The sequence below is a fragment of the Opisthorchis viverrini genome (genome assembly GCF_000715545.1).
Source record: "Opisthorchis viverrini unplaced genomic scaffold opera_v5_129, whole genome shotgun sequence".
In the NCBI taxonomy this organism is placed as follows: domain Eukaryota; kingdom Metazoa; phylum Platyhelminthes; class Trematoda; order Opisthorchiida; family Opisthorchiidae; genus Opisthorchis; species Opisthorchis viverrini.
Window position 1 is genome coordinate 25,565 of NW_008751783.1, and position 15,100 is coordinate 40,664.

The following is a 15,100-nucleotide window of genomic DNA, read 5'->3' on the forward strand; positions in this document are numbered from 1 at the left end:
AGTTCGAGGGACTTTGCATGGTCGTATGCGGTTTTAAAATCCAGCGACTTATGTTCCAGCAGTCTCTGGCGTAAAGTATTGGGATAAAGTCCACTAATAAATGCATCTCGTAACGCTTCATCGGTATACTGTTCTGCACTGACGGCTGTAAAGCGGCAGTCTGGCAATAAACTGCGAAGCTTCTGCACAAACTGATCAAGGTTCTGAGCTCCGTCCTGTTTGCAAGTGTTCAGAAGATGCCGTGGAAAAAACTTCATTTTTTGGCTGTACGTAAATTTCTCGCAAGGTTTCGATGGCTTATTCATAGTCTTTGATGATTCGGCAAACACTAGGGGAGACGTAATTAAACAAGGTTTTCAGTTTATCTGATGAATGAGAACCGATTGACTCTAGGAAATTTGTGAAAGTTCAAAACCAATGCTCTCAGGTATCTGCCGAGTCTTGAGTGTTGGGGTCTGTATCGAATCGTTCAGGACGTAAGAATCGATCCATTGTTCGAAGAAAACTTTTTTGGATGAATAAATTTTTGTGTACGACGAGGGTCGGAGTGCAACGACAATCAGAATAACAATGGAAAAGACTGAGGGCCCGAAAGCTAGGCTTTATTCATCCAAAACTTTGACACTGAGAGCTGAAAACGGAAGAAAGTGATTTAGCAATAAATGATGAAACATTTGAAAAACAGAGCAAATATACAACATCAGTATATCCATATTTATGGAAGGAGCGATGCTGCCTTCTTCCGAGAAAGAACGCGTTGTAAAAGTTCGGCCCTAAAAACCGCATACTCCGATCTCCCAGTGGTTGACTCTGACCGTCATTCGCATTATTCAATGCCGTCGAAATACTTTTAAGACCAGATTGCGGTGCTGCTGAAAAGGCACCTGCTGTGCACCGCTGTATTAGAAGTGAGACCGTAGTGCGTTGCTTTCTGCGCCCTCGGGCTAGGCCTCCCCCTTGCAGCCAAGTGGGTCAGACAATTTAGTCATCGGCTTCTGGAAGCATCCCCAAGAAAACCGTAGCAACCGCTGTGCCGCTGTCCAAACCCTTGAGTCAAAGGCCAGGGGCAGATTTAGAGTCGATGACGGACTTAGGGGTAATGGTGCGCAACTGCTTCAGTTATGTGGAGATCATTGTCTGTTCTTGGCCAGTACGAACTTCCAACACAGACGCTCACATCGAGCTACTTGGAGGTCACCTATCATAAGACAGTCATGGCTATCAGTTGCCAACGGAGAGCCCCAGTTAAGGACTACCCTTCCTTCTGGGGTACGCAACTTGACTGATCGTGCTATCGTGCAGTTAGCACTTCTCTTTCCGTCAGCATTACGTGTGCCAGAAAAAAGCAGTTCCATTCATCAACTTCGATGTTTTTCAGTAGCCAAAGAGTATTGTGCTGATCTGGCTGGAATGCTACCATAAATGCACAGTCATACAGATGACGAGGATTGCTTGGAGGCTGAATGGAAGTGAGTTAAAGAAGCAATCCTCTCAGCTTTCAGACCTGTTTGTCCAGGCCATCTGACTAGACCAAGTGAACATTGGATATCTTAGATCAGCAGATCTCATTGCTGCTAGAACGGTCATACCAACAACTAGCGACGATTATGGCATAATCAGCTCCCTCAAACGCCAGTTAATCAGGAGCTTGAAGAATGAGAGAGAACCCTGATGGATTTTGAAGGCCCGGGAGGAGAAGAAGGCTTCCGCTGCAGTCAACAACCGCATCTCGTTTCAACTGATTCGATCAACCGATCAAAAGACAGGTGTCAGTGAGACAATATGCGAAAAAGATGGAACAGCAATTCACTCCCCCAATCGCCGTCTTGAGCGGTGGGCTGAACATTTCCAAGAACAGTACAGCTGGTCTCCTTTAGCCCAACCGCTGTAAGAACCCAGCTGGTGTGAAGAGAACACTGACACCCACCCGCCATCAGCAACCGAGATCCAGCGTAAGATATAAATCCGGAAGAGCCACAATGCACCTAGCCCGGATGATCTGCACCCCACAGTCTTCAGAGAAGGGGTCGAAGTCCTGGTGAACAGTCTAACATGCATACCGCAGAAGATTTGGAACGAAAACAGCATACTAGCCGAATGGGGCTCCTGGACCATCATTCCAGTCTTCAAAAAGGACACAAGACCGTCATGTGAAAACCATCGTGCTATCAGCCTGGTATCCGTCGCATCTAAGATGCTCTCTAGTGATATTTTGCGCAGGTTGATGAATTACCGTGAGACAGGTTCGTGAAAACCAAGCTTGGTTTCGCCGTGGTCGAGGGTGCCTCCGCCATACCTTTCTTGAACAATGCCCCTCCTCCATACGCCCACGTTGGTCGTTTTTCTCGATTTTGAAGTTACTTTTGATTTTGTGGATCGTCAGAAACTTGGCAGTATCTCGTGACCAGAGGTGCCCTGTCTAAATTTATATATCTCTTGAGGACACTGTATGTGATTCGCTGTGGACACCCACGAGTATACAGAAAGATTTCACCTGAGTTTACCACATCCAGTAGTGTAAGACAAGGCTATTCTGTCTCACCTCTCCACTTCAACTTTGTTACTGATATGCTCCCTGAAATTTCTCCCTGGCTGTGGAACTTGCGGAGTCGAAATGTCCTTTTTTCGCTCCTTTTGCTGCGCTTCCCAAACTTGCGCTGCCACCTTGGCGTGACGGTCGGTGTTGAGTGCTGCAGTGGTGTCGCAGACTATATTGGCTGGAATTTGGTTCCACAAGGGCAACGTTGTCAGGAAGGCCCAATGGGAACAGTCAAATCATAATAGGAGGCGGTCCCGGGGGTAAAATCGTACTGTCGTCTGCGATAGGAGTGTGAAGGTGGGAAATTGTTTCCCCTAAGCGACCAACATATCCATATTCATCGAAGTGGTGGTGCCGCTTCACATTTAAAGATCGTACAATTCTGTTGCAGGACTGAGTGGGCTGGAACTCTAACGTTATGCTTGCTGATTGAGGTAGTAGGTAACCTCACCTGCTTGGGCAGATCTATTAGTTCTGGTGGCTCTCTAAAGGTGATATTTCCATCCGGATCAGAAGGCTAGGCTTTTGTCTCTCGCTTACGTCATCCATCCGTTTTCGCGGAGATTCCCAACCGTCGTTTTTCCACCTAATATCTTGTGTCTATCCTCACGAGTCAGCTGATCCACTCCGAAATTCGGCTCAGTATGTTCGTTTTTCAGAGAGACGGAAATATTGCAATTTTGTCGTAATATAACATGTATACTTACATCAATCTCTGTTATTTGTCTTTTCAGTTGTTTGGCGCACTGCTCGACCAAGGAGGCCGACTACAAACCCAAGCCACGTTCCATTTCCTAATTTTATTCTGCTATGACCACATCACAAAAACACAGAAATTTCGTCACTGAGCCAATAGGCGACAAACTTGTCACTGAGCTACCTGGAATTGGTGAAAGGCTTGGAGAACGCCTAGAAGCTAAGGGCTTCGAAAAGGCTTCCGTTGTTCTTGGGCAATTCCTACTTTTGCGGCGCGATGAGGAGTTATTCAAGGACTGGTTAAAGGAGGCTTGTGGGGCTAATGCCAAGCAAGCCGACGACTGCTTTACTGCACTGCGAGATTGGTGCGGCTCGTTTATCTTCTAAGATTTTTGTCGTTTTTTATGTACACTTGTGCGTTTTGTTGGATCACACTCCCGAAGATCAAATCCTGGTTACTCCATATTTCTTCGTTGGCCAAACGGCTGAACTGGCCTCATTGCCCTCATACAATCAAATCACCTACCTGTTTTCGTTCATACGTCACTTCGCCCTGTAAATCACTATTTTCTAAAGAACCTCGCAAGTTGTTTTATGATATTCATAACTTGTTTATGTGTCCTGTAATTTTGCTAAGCAAAAGCTTTGTTGTAAGAATGTAAAGAGTGACGAACCTCGAGAGGAAGGCGGTGGATATTTTTGCATGCTGTGACCAATTCACGAAGCACTGATGTTATCTCGTCTGGCTATCAATGGCGGTTTTTCCTAATTACAGTCTGGCTCTTGAAACTTGGGTTTTCTCTTATAGATGACGGTTGTAACTCAGTGGTTAAGGCGCGAACTTACTGACAGGAGCGTCCGTAACTCATCTCCGTGGCATCTTGACTTTTTCCGGCAGTATCCCAATCCTTGGGACTTACTGAAGGAGCGTCCGTAACTCATCTCCGTGGCATCTTGACTTTTTCCGGCAGTATCCCAATCCTTGGGTGGCGTGACAGCTAGCCGCCTAAAGAATGTTATAAGTGAACCATTATTTGTTTCTATTTTTTAATCTAGTTGTGTGTATTTTTTTGGGGATTGAAGACTGACAAAAATAACCCTGATGAACTCTTGCAGTCAACGATTTCCATTCGGAATGGATTATTCATATGCAGTAAGACACTATTTCAGGGGCCACAGTTTTTTCCTATAAGGTGTGGCGGCCCCCCCTAGACCATTCGGTGGGAGCGGCTTAACTGATCTTGCTTTAGATAGATGGTCTCCCTTGGGAGGGAAGGATACGGTGCCTTGTTCGTATCACAATTTCAAAGTCTTGTCATTCAAATTTGGTAACAATACATTGATGCACTGAAGCTTTTGCATTGATATTCTAACCCCCCTTTATGACACGTGCAATACAAAAGGTCGCTCGTAGTGAACGCCTTTAGTCGCCCACGGACATCACAGCAAGGGTTCTGGTAACCACATTAGGAAGTCACCACTTTACAAAAGCCCACTGGCATTGCAACTTCGCTTTAACAACAGCTGTTGTGTGATCACGTTGCAAATATTTTACATTATCCAGACCACAGTATATTGTATATACACTGAACACGTACTTATAAACGCCACCATTGCGATGCGTTCGTAGAGTTGTCGCTGTGCTTGCATCGTCTTAAACCCAATTACAGAAATACCGTAAAATGCAGGTACGTAATACGGATCTTCGTTGATTGACCCCTCCCCACACATCCTTCACTCAAATCCTTCTGATTCATTTAGCTGTCAACCACCTAACCGTTGCTTGGTATCTAAGCCTCTGCCAAACATGGTAAATAAAAATGAACCCTTATTAAATTCAGAGGACCTGTTCCACATTGGTTCTTTGAACGCCCGTACCGTGTGGCATAGGGAGCAGACCTTGCCCTCTCGGTGTGTGTTGTGTTTTCGAAACGCGCACACAATACCCAGATTCGGTTATACACTTCGAACTGCTTTCTGTCTGGCGATCCTGAGGTAACGAATCGTGGTATCTATGGCTTGGGATTTGTGCCTAGCCACAAAGTTGATTGTGGCTTACTGGAGTGGATTCCAGTAAACAGTCCTCTTGGACTGATTCAATCAAGAGTAATGCATCTCGAATTGACAAAAGTTGTTTGTTTTTTGTGAAGCAAGCGCTCCGACAGAAGGTAGCTCTAACGTTAAGACAGCTATGGAAGTTTGTCACGGTTACTCCTGTCAGAGAGAAGCACAAGTATAGTGATTCTGGCAGGTATCCTGAATGGTCAGTCCTCACTCCTGAGGAAGCCCATCCTGACGGCCGGCTCCGTGTTGATCCTCACTACACAGACAATCGAGAACGAATTCTTATTGCGTGCCGAACATCGTTTGTTTCTAGCCAATGTGAGCACTCATACCGTGTTACTTAGAGTTCACCGACTGAAAACTACCTATTGACTCAGTTGAACCATGTGGCAATCAGCTACAGCTCGGGAGCTTTCATGCATGATTGTCGTTTATGTTGGAGTACAACGCTGCACTGCACGGTATTATGCGGGCACAAATATCCATTCGTTTTTCCTCTGCAGCATTCCGGTTAATGCAGCGCCACTCAGTTCGTCATCTGCAAAGCGTCTCCGTAGCTCAGCAACATCCATCTGAGTTGGCTGAAAAGCCACCAGAATTCAACGGGACCACTGGTAATCCTGAGGACGATTGGAGAAAGGTGAACGAAACAGTGCTCATACTTTGGAATCATCTGTTCGAGGTCTCTCGCACACCCCAACCAACACTGCATTTCCTCACGATCAGCACCTCTCACGGAAGCTAGGAGAACTATACCAGCAACAAACGGCTGTGACGGCGTATGACGAATAATGCAGAACCTAAGGATTGACAGTGCTCGTGGACTGTAAATGCTCGTTAGACAGAAGAGCGTTTTGAGACGGGGGACAATCGCACACTGTTCCAGATAATCCGATCAAATGTTCCGAAGAGGATGGGTATCAGTTAAATAATGTCCGAAAAGGACAGGACCTCGATACATTCACAAACGTTGTCTTGGACGATGGGCTGAACAGTAAAGGACAGTTCCGCTGGACACCAACTCACCTGCTGGAAGGAACAACTGAATCCCAGTGAGACGTAGATAAAAGCCCGCCATGGTTGACGAAATCCAGCTTGTAATTTCATTGCTTCGGCACAACGAAGTAGCTGCTCTAGATGAAATGTATTTTGCACTCTTCAAGGAAGTTGGCGATTCCGTTCGGGCTTATTTAACCACCCTACTTCAAAATTTTTGGAATGAGGAAACAAATTTCACATGGATGAGGCGTCTCAGCGGTGTTTCTCCTATTCGAAAAGGAGTTCAATAACATCGTGCGAAAACCACCGGGGCATTAGCTCAGTGGCTACAGCTTCCAAGGTGCTCTCTCGCATTATCCTACGCAGGTTGATCCGTCATCGGAGGATTCGGATTTGCGAGAAGGGAGCTGGGTTTCGACTTGACAGAGTTTGCATCGACCATATCCTCACCTTGTTAGGAGTGTTGGAACTGTTCTGCGCCTTCCAGCGATCCACAGTGGTCGTATTTCTTGGTCTTAAATATGTTTGGCTCCGTGGATCGTCAGGAACTTGCAGTATCTGGTTACGAAGGATGTTCCTTCGAAATTCCTGTCTCCTATAAAGAATCTATTTTCCTCCTTTCGTGGGCGCGTACTCACCTGGGTTCATCACACCCAGTGGTGTCAGGTAAGGTTACCCCATCTTGCTTACCTCGTAATCGATACGCTGCTTGAATCTTTACCCGACTTCTTCCCTGAATCTTCTTTACCTCGTGGAACGTTCACTCACAAACATGGAGTGCACCGAAGAAATTGCTGCTCTTGGATCAGAAACTTTAGAAATGCAAACTATTTTAAATTATTCAAATAATTCTGCTACACAGCTTGGTATGCGCTTTGCAACTGTACAATGTAAAGTATTGCTGCAAGAGTGACTTGGATCAAACCCAAACCCATGCCTATAGGTGAATTAATCGACGTAGTAGGTAAGCTTTTTTCTACCTAGGCAGCTGCATAAGCCCCGGCAGTCTGTTGAAGGACGAAATCACTCCCCAAATCTGGAAGGCCAGGGTAGCGTTTGCCAACCTCTTTCATTTGTGGCTCCGACGTGACGTGATCTTAACTGTGAATGACTGTCAACTGACTGTGAAATGCCGTGGTCCGATATGTCCTAATTTATGTATCGGGGACATGGACGCTGCGTGCGGAAGATCTTCGAAGTTCCACCATGCCTCCTATGCATTCCGAGGTCCTGTAGGCTGGGGTACGGCAGTTCATTATCCTCCAACAGAGCAACCGGTTAAGACCCACAAATCACGCTGGTTAGGCCGTATACTAATTGTAGCTAACTGCAATCCCCGCTCCAATTCCTTGGTGTGAGAAGACTCACCAACAAGGAACACAACAGCTTTATTGCAAACAAGCGAGTGCAAAATTTACAAGGATTACTGCGGTATTTAAAGGGCACTTTCGACGTTGAATCCAGGCTGTCGGAACGGCGCCGGATGATCGCATGGTGCTGCTTTTATGACGTTTCCAAATACTCACCATCGTTGGCCGTTGCTGAACTGATTAACTACTTGAGCGTTCAGTCGGCAGTTGTTTTTTCTGTCCCGGATTCTTGACGGTTCCGCTACTGCGATATTGGTGGAGTTTGAGGATCCCTGTAGGTTTCGTGTATTCGGGGATTATTTTCGGAAATCTGATCTTCCTGACAATACCTCATATGCCTCACATGCCTCGTTGAGCCCTCTTTGCCCAGCCTTGTGTCAGATGGGAATGACTCAGGAGTGGTCAGTCCGTGAACTGGCAACGAAGCATGAAAGTGGTTACCAATCAGCTTATTTGCGTTGGAAAATGCTGTCTTCTCGGATGGGGACCGCGAAACGATCGAACCAGTGGTTAGTGACCCCGATAGAGATGGTTGTCACACATCCAACAGCTGTCTTGTATCAAAGCTATTGCATTCACCGCGTAGCTCAAGCCCGGCCACACCGGATGAACAGAACCAACTAACTGAACTGATTAGGCCATCACTCCCAACGCTGGTCCCTCGTCCCCTTATTCTTCTTATCATCGGTGAACGAAGCTATAGCTGCTGGAACCACTGCACCACAGTGCACGATTTGGGCCGAAAACTGAACTGGAAATAAGACTTGAAAGCCCAATCTTGTCGTCACCATTCGCGAAGACCGACTTTAGGATTTTTGCGCTGTGTGCCAAGAGGGAATTCCTTATATGATGAAGGAATTTGTTTTTCAATGTAGCGTGTCACATGTGGATTGAGCCAGATGGTATCAATTTTGTACCAACTGAAATCGATCTGTCTTACAGATTGGTTATGCTCTTGGGGAACTTCTGGAAGTTCTTGCTGATTTTGTGGAATGTTGGTAGCTGGATGAGCAATTGGATCGAAAACGTTCCGTCAACAATCGAAAAGTCGGTGGCGAAAATACCGGGAATTAACGCAGTTTTAACCGAAGGTGCTCTCTTTTGGGGTCATAGCGTGTGAAAGAAGCTTTAGGAGGCCAAATAAAAGTTATTTCTTGCAACATGTCACTGCTGAGGATGGTCTGCCAGAGAAGGCAGTCTAGAATTCTATTAGGTCTGCTTAGTTAAGATAAGTGTTTGGCAGGTGATGACACTGATGTACGTAACGCGAAGTCATGAACCAATATTCTACGTTGGGATTCTGTATCACAGTATTCTGAGGGCTGCAGCCATCTTTTTATGACTCAAGCCGTCCAAATTTGAGGAACCTTTTTGGATGGAATTGACTGTCATAATAAATCACTTATTTGGCTTGTGTGGCATACCTGATTCGTAGACGTCTTCCCTGAAGAGACCGTAGTTTAATTCCTCGATATATTCTCTCCAGGATTAACAGCTGTACGTGTCACAGTCTTAAGAATAAATATGCCATATTATCACTAAGGATCCATTGCTTTACTGCTCTTCGGAAGTGTATCTTTACACTGATTGCCAGTCAATAGACTGACCGACATAGTGTTTCTTGACTCTCCTTATGAACTGAGATCACCCCAGTGTCATCTAAAAACAGTTGGGTGCGGAGGTCAAAGCCTTAAACTTCTGTTGCTTACGTTGTCGTGCTCTTGAAAAGCGGTATGTCATTGTCCTCATCATTATCAGCTGTAAGAAACGCGTACCTGGTTATAGCCATGGTTATAGCTGCTACAGTTACATCCATCGATTATTTGGGGAGGTGGGGTAGGTAGCTATGCATTGTAGGCGGAAGCTGACAAATTGGTTAGAAAATACAGGACGGACAGTGGACTTTCAAGTGGAGGGTTGGGAAGGAAGCTATACACTGAGGGCAATAGTCCGGATGCACGAGCGCCATGAAGGGCGCGACTGGGCCATATCTGACAATGTGTCTTGTCCCATGGTCCCTAACCAGGAAGACGGCAATGACCGATGCAGCTGAATTTTCTAAAAATGTCCTTCATACTTCGCTGCCAAGTCGTTGTTTGACATCCCCTTCACATGGTTGTGCGAAAGAAACACTTCGAGGGGTTCGGTCGACTGGCATACGGCATATGTTAGTCTATCCCAGGGAAACTGCTACAGCTGACCACAATTTGAAGTGATCGTTTACTCCTTTCAAGGTAGTATATGGCCTGAAAAGCAAGTAAGCCATCGGGAGACTATCTGTATGGGATGGCTTTCAGTTAGTTCCTCAAATCATATTTCACTGATATCTCATCTCCCGGAAAAGGTTAATTTGCCGGGAAACCACCTTCTTTCGGTCTTTTGAATTGTCCTCTCGAATAGGTCACTCCTGAGGGTCTGTCATATGATATATGATATGACCCCTCGGACGAACTCATCGGAAGTTGTTTGTTTCGTTGCAAATGAGTATGTCTCGCTAATTTCAGTTCAGGTTGCAGTGGTAGGTTGCAGTGGGTGTTCTGCTATTCTACTCCAAGTTAGCGCTGATTGTGCCGAGTTGAGTGCAATCTAACCTCGGTCTGGATTCGATGACAGGTTTCAGAATACGTGTCATTTAGTATCCAGTCCAAACGCTTGCACCTATCTAGTCCACAGTCGCGAATTTCTCAACCTTTCCTGTTTCCACAAAAAACTGCATTGTTGCAGCAATCCACTAGCCCTGTAGCATCCACAGGATTCAAGTACTAGATGTTCATGTGACCAGTGTGACCGTGGTTCAGAAAGCTCTAGCTATGAACCTAACTTGGGAAAGGAAGTTACACTAATGCCTGTCTACCCTTGCTCTGCTATGTAAGCAGAAACTACCAAAAATCGTTCACTAATCAGGGTTGATATCACAAAGAATGAGGTCGAGAGGATGCGTACTACTGTGAACAAAAGCAGCTCCATGTCCTTTAGGGGGGATTCAAGAAAACACCGAGAAACTGACCGTCGAAGGTGTAATGTGTTCATTGTGCCTAGCTGTCCTCAGCAAGCACGGCGGAGAACACCAGAAGAGCACATGAATCTTAGGTGTACATCAAAATCATGTGATGGAGGATTACTGACACGTGTTGAATGCGATGAAGAGCTGTGTCAATCTCTGCAGACTTTTCGTCTAGTAATGCTCATTCGTTGTTTGATACATCTTGATGTACCTTTCTCTCCCTATGGAAGACGTTAAGAAACGATTTTGAGTACTTCGAAAGTTTTGCTCTGTAGATACAGGATTCCATGTTCCTAAAACTTATCAGAAGTTTCCATCAATTTCGTTATTTATACGTCCGTCCTCGGGGCTACACGTGGAAACGAAATTACCATAAAGACTTTCGCCTGTTTCATATGTACGCGTAGCCGCATTTTACATCCCCGATGAAGCGTGAGGGTGCGAGTTCTACTCAGTCGAAGCAAGCCAAGTAGCCGCCAATTTGCGTTTGAGTCAGTACAGAATGATGAATTTGTCTGATTGCTTCCACACGGAACTGTCTGCTTCTCAATGAAGACAGTAAGGCTGTGTGCTTTAACGGACCATGGTAAAGCGCCTGAATGATTTCGGATACGTATGAATACAGCCACCATCAGATTGCATACCCCAAAACCAAGTCAAAAAACAATGGAATGAAACCCCGATTTTTCCTAAAAGTATGGTTGCTACCCAGGACAAGAGAGAGTCCATTAGGGCTTCGTCTACATTCGCCAAAACTAGAATTCCGGTTGTATAGATGCAATGCACTACTCGTAAGGTTGCTGAAAACTGACATCCCACGACCGGTTTTATCCCCATTGGGACTCATCCGGTAAGCTCATTCTCCGAGTTTTTGTCAGCCCTACGTTCTGCTTGAATTCAAAAAGTATAGAAATTTAACTTATGCACTGCAAACCAATTCGGTGTTGACGGGAGACTCACCCGGAACCCAGCTGAATCACCCTCTGTTTGTAGTACGTCTAAATAATGTATCTCAAATATCGTACCGACTAAAAATGAGGCGGCCTGGTGCAGTACATTCAGTTGCCCAAAAGTATCATAAACGATAAATTCAGCTGAGTTCCAGGTGAGTCTTCCGTCAAAACCAAATTGGTATGCAGATGAGTGTACAAGCAGTTTTGATTATTTTCAGTTCGTTGCGGCAACCGGCTGTGGGCATGGTGGAGAATTCAGAATTTACACTTAATAATACTTCACCAATTTCATAAAATTTTTGAACAGAATCACTGCAGATGTCAGACATGGCTCAGTGACAAGCCCTTAGCATACTACAGGACTGGAAGTATTCTGAACTTTGGTCAGATAGAGTTCATTGTACATTTCCTACGAAGGAGATTCAATGTGTTGTGGAGCGAGCAGAGCTCTTGTGTTCCGCCACCACAGCGTTGAAGAAAAACTACGAATTCAGACTGGGAAAAGTACTGATCTATGGTATCACAAATACAGCACCATGGTAGGCACCAATTTTAGGTTCAAGAGAAAGCATGAATAACCAGAATCTTGATCGAATGCTGAATCCAGTGACGGAATGGTTTGACGGCAAAGAATATTGGGGGATTCCTACCGGACAGTTCCGGTGTTTTTTTCTTAGTATCGGAACAAATGCTGTCAGTGATGATGGAGCCGTGAAATCGGAAGAAATTCTAAAGGCATCAGAACCGAGTATAAGATTAAAAGGGTTTCCAAAAACAGACCAAATTTCTTGTCCTATATCATGAAGTGAACGCTGGATGCGGATTAGCTGTGGTTGATACGCGTCCGGACGCTGAAGGAGATTTGAAAACTAATCAAGCACAATCGCAGATAGGCGGAACCGGGTGGAACAAATCCGAGAAAGACAAACGTGAGCAGACCACAAACCTTCGGTGTTTCTTAAGGATACAAATTGCAGATGCATGCGCATGGTTTTTTCCAGGAATACTGACAAAGCCTTCACTCGGTGGTAGCAATCTCTTTTAGGAATGGGTAAAAGACTTATTGGTAACAGAATTACATAATCATTTCATTATCTGACTGATATTGTTTTGTGCGAAGCCTCCAATAAGGCACTACCTTAGTTTGAATTCTCTGGATTAGCTTTCTTAAAGTGAATGCGTTTTAATGTTTGCCGGTAATGTGGCTATGCAGGACCTTCTGTTGTCGAGGCCTATGACGAGGCCAATATGAAGCATCAGCCGAGCTCCTAGTGAATTATCAGGGTCCATTTATGTTGGCATAATTAAATAGGGTAAAGGCTCTATACAGTTTTCGAAACAGGTCTCGAGAATTTTATCTTAAAATGGATAGACCTGATTACCACACGGAAAACGCTCGCCTACAGATAATCTGAGGTAGGACATCAGTGTTCAGCTGATTTCATTGCGTTCCTTCGTTTTCGGTCGATCGTTCGCTTTTCGGAATTCGTCGGAAGCCGGCATTTGTCTTGTTATTCTCTTCGCTTCTTTTCCCTGCCCGTTAGGCTTCATCATTATGCAACTGAAGTAAATCGTCTTTGGAAAACATTGGAACTTTTATAAATCCTGTTAACTCAAATAATGGTGCCAGTGCCCCTGCGACAGAAGGTGTGACGAACAGCTTACTGCAGCAGTTCCTCTCGTTTAACCCCACTAACCCCGAAATCACCGCCAACCCTCGACTGAAACCTGTCAAATATTTTCCTTACTGAATGAAATATCTTTTACTTATTTAACTGATGCAGCATTACGTCTAACTTTGTGAGCGCTTTGTTCAACGAGCTGCACAAAGAAAATAATCCATTTACGTCATATGAGAGGATAAAAAGCCATAAAACCCGAGGGGGCAGCTAACACGTGATGTGGATTCCGTGAGTGATGGACGGCACTTTATACTGTCTAACTGCGAGTTATTCACACTGATGACCAGCCAGACGGTTGTTTTCCAACCACCAGCTGGGAGATCACGGGTTCAAAACTCCCTGAAATTTCTCCGGATGTGCACTACTGATGATTCCGGATATGGATGAGGCGGCTGTACAGTTTTTACCAGCTTTTCAGTACAGACTAACCTCACTTGCAAGGGGAAATTTCAAGTGAATTTAAAGCAATAGTTATGCCGCTCCTGTGCTCCGTAAGAGTGGCGAAACTACTCTGGAAACACAAAATCGGTCGCCCACAAAAACCAAGGTGTTCATGATAGAAAATAATGGTTTCCCAATTGCATTCCAAGTGGAACGTGGAACCAGTGTGATGTCTGAGGCTGTATCGAGCTGCAGACGGAAAGGGGGACTATCCACGGGAAGTATGATAATTTCTTTGCGAGTTGCGAAACCCACTTTAAATGATACGAAGACAGAATTCGATCGAATCACTTCCGTTGTGATGTAAGAGCCGTTTTAGGTGCGCTATTTCGATGATAAATCGATTTTTCTCTCTGTGCGAAGCAAAACCCTTCCTCATGACCAGTACGACGGCACGTGTGGCATTGGTCTTTTCCGGACGGGCAAAAGTGAACGTAATGTCAGTCACCACAAGACCAACATGGTGTAGAAGGCTTACTGTGTTCGAAAAAACGCTTTACTCTGATTTCAGTGAACACGGTGCACTATGTCGTATGAGCCAGCTCATACTTGGTCAATCATTGTGCTGTCCTGATTCAGTTGGATGAGGCGGTGACATTCGGCACTGAGCTCCTAGGGGATTGGTTTTGGCTTTTGTTCAAGATTCTGCAATAATCTTGTCTGAATGTTTGCACGACGAGAGGACTGGATGCCAGTTATAAGGTATGTGAATTGATTTTCGTCCATATCACTGAGCTTAAAACGCTCGCATTCTCAACTGACAAGTGTTGTAAAACCGACATAGTCATCATATTTTATGACCAAGTTAAGGCATTTGTATCACATGTTGAACGAGGACGCGTTATCGCCAAAGATTTTCGTAAGGGTCTGGACGGAGCTGTCGAAGTTGAAATCACTGGGCTGCCAAGGCGTTTGGAGCTCCGTCACCTCTAGTTCGATACATTGCACAGTCCTATGAGAATGCTGTAGCAGTTTTCCCCAGTTCCGAGGTTCACTGCCACAGAGGTGTGAGGCAAGGAGATCCACTCTCCCCATTATTATTCATTATGACAATGGATGAGGTTCTTGGATTGTCGATGCCGCAACTGGGATACCAGTTCCACGACACCTTAGTAGATGGTTTTGCTTTCGCTGACGACTGGGTCGTGTGTGCAGAAAGTCAAGCACGCCTTAAAGAGAAGCTTGAAGCTGCTGCGGTCGAGTTGGGAAGAGCTGGCATGAAAATAAACGCCCGAAAGACTAAAGTGATGGTTATTTGTGGGGACAGGAAACATCGGGCAACAGCAGTCTCAGTCGAACCATTTCGCTTTGCCGAGGAACTAATCACTCCTCTGGGTCCGACAGACACTGTA

At 45.3% G+C, this 15,100-nt stretch overlaps 1 protein-coding gene across 1 annotated transcript; it reads left to right on the top strand.

Moving 5' to 3' along the window:
• Window positions 1–2,308: 2,308 nt before the first annotated feature.
• Window positions 2,309–5,643, top strand: T265_13975 (hypothetical protein; the record flags this gene model as incomplete). The annotated part of the gene is given in 4 exon segments (XM_009171474.1): window positions 2,309–2,378; window positions 2,384–2,559; window positions 3,389–3,609; window positions 5,310–5,643. Coding segments are annotated over 4 exon segments (801 nt in total).
• Between the last annotated feature and the right edge of the window lie 9,457 nt (window positions 5,644–15,100).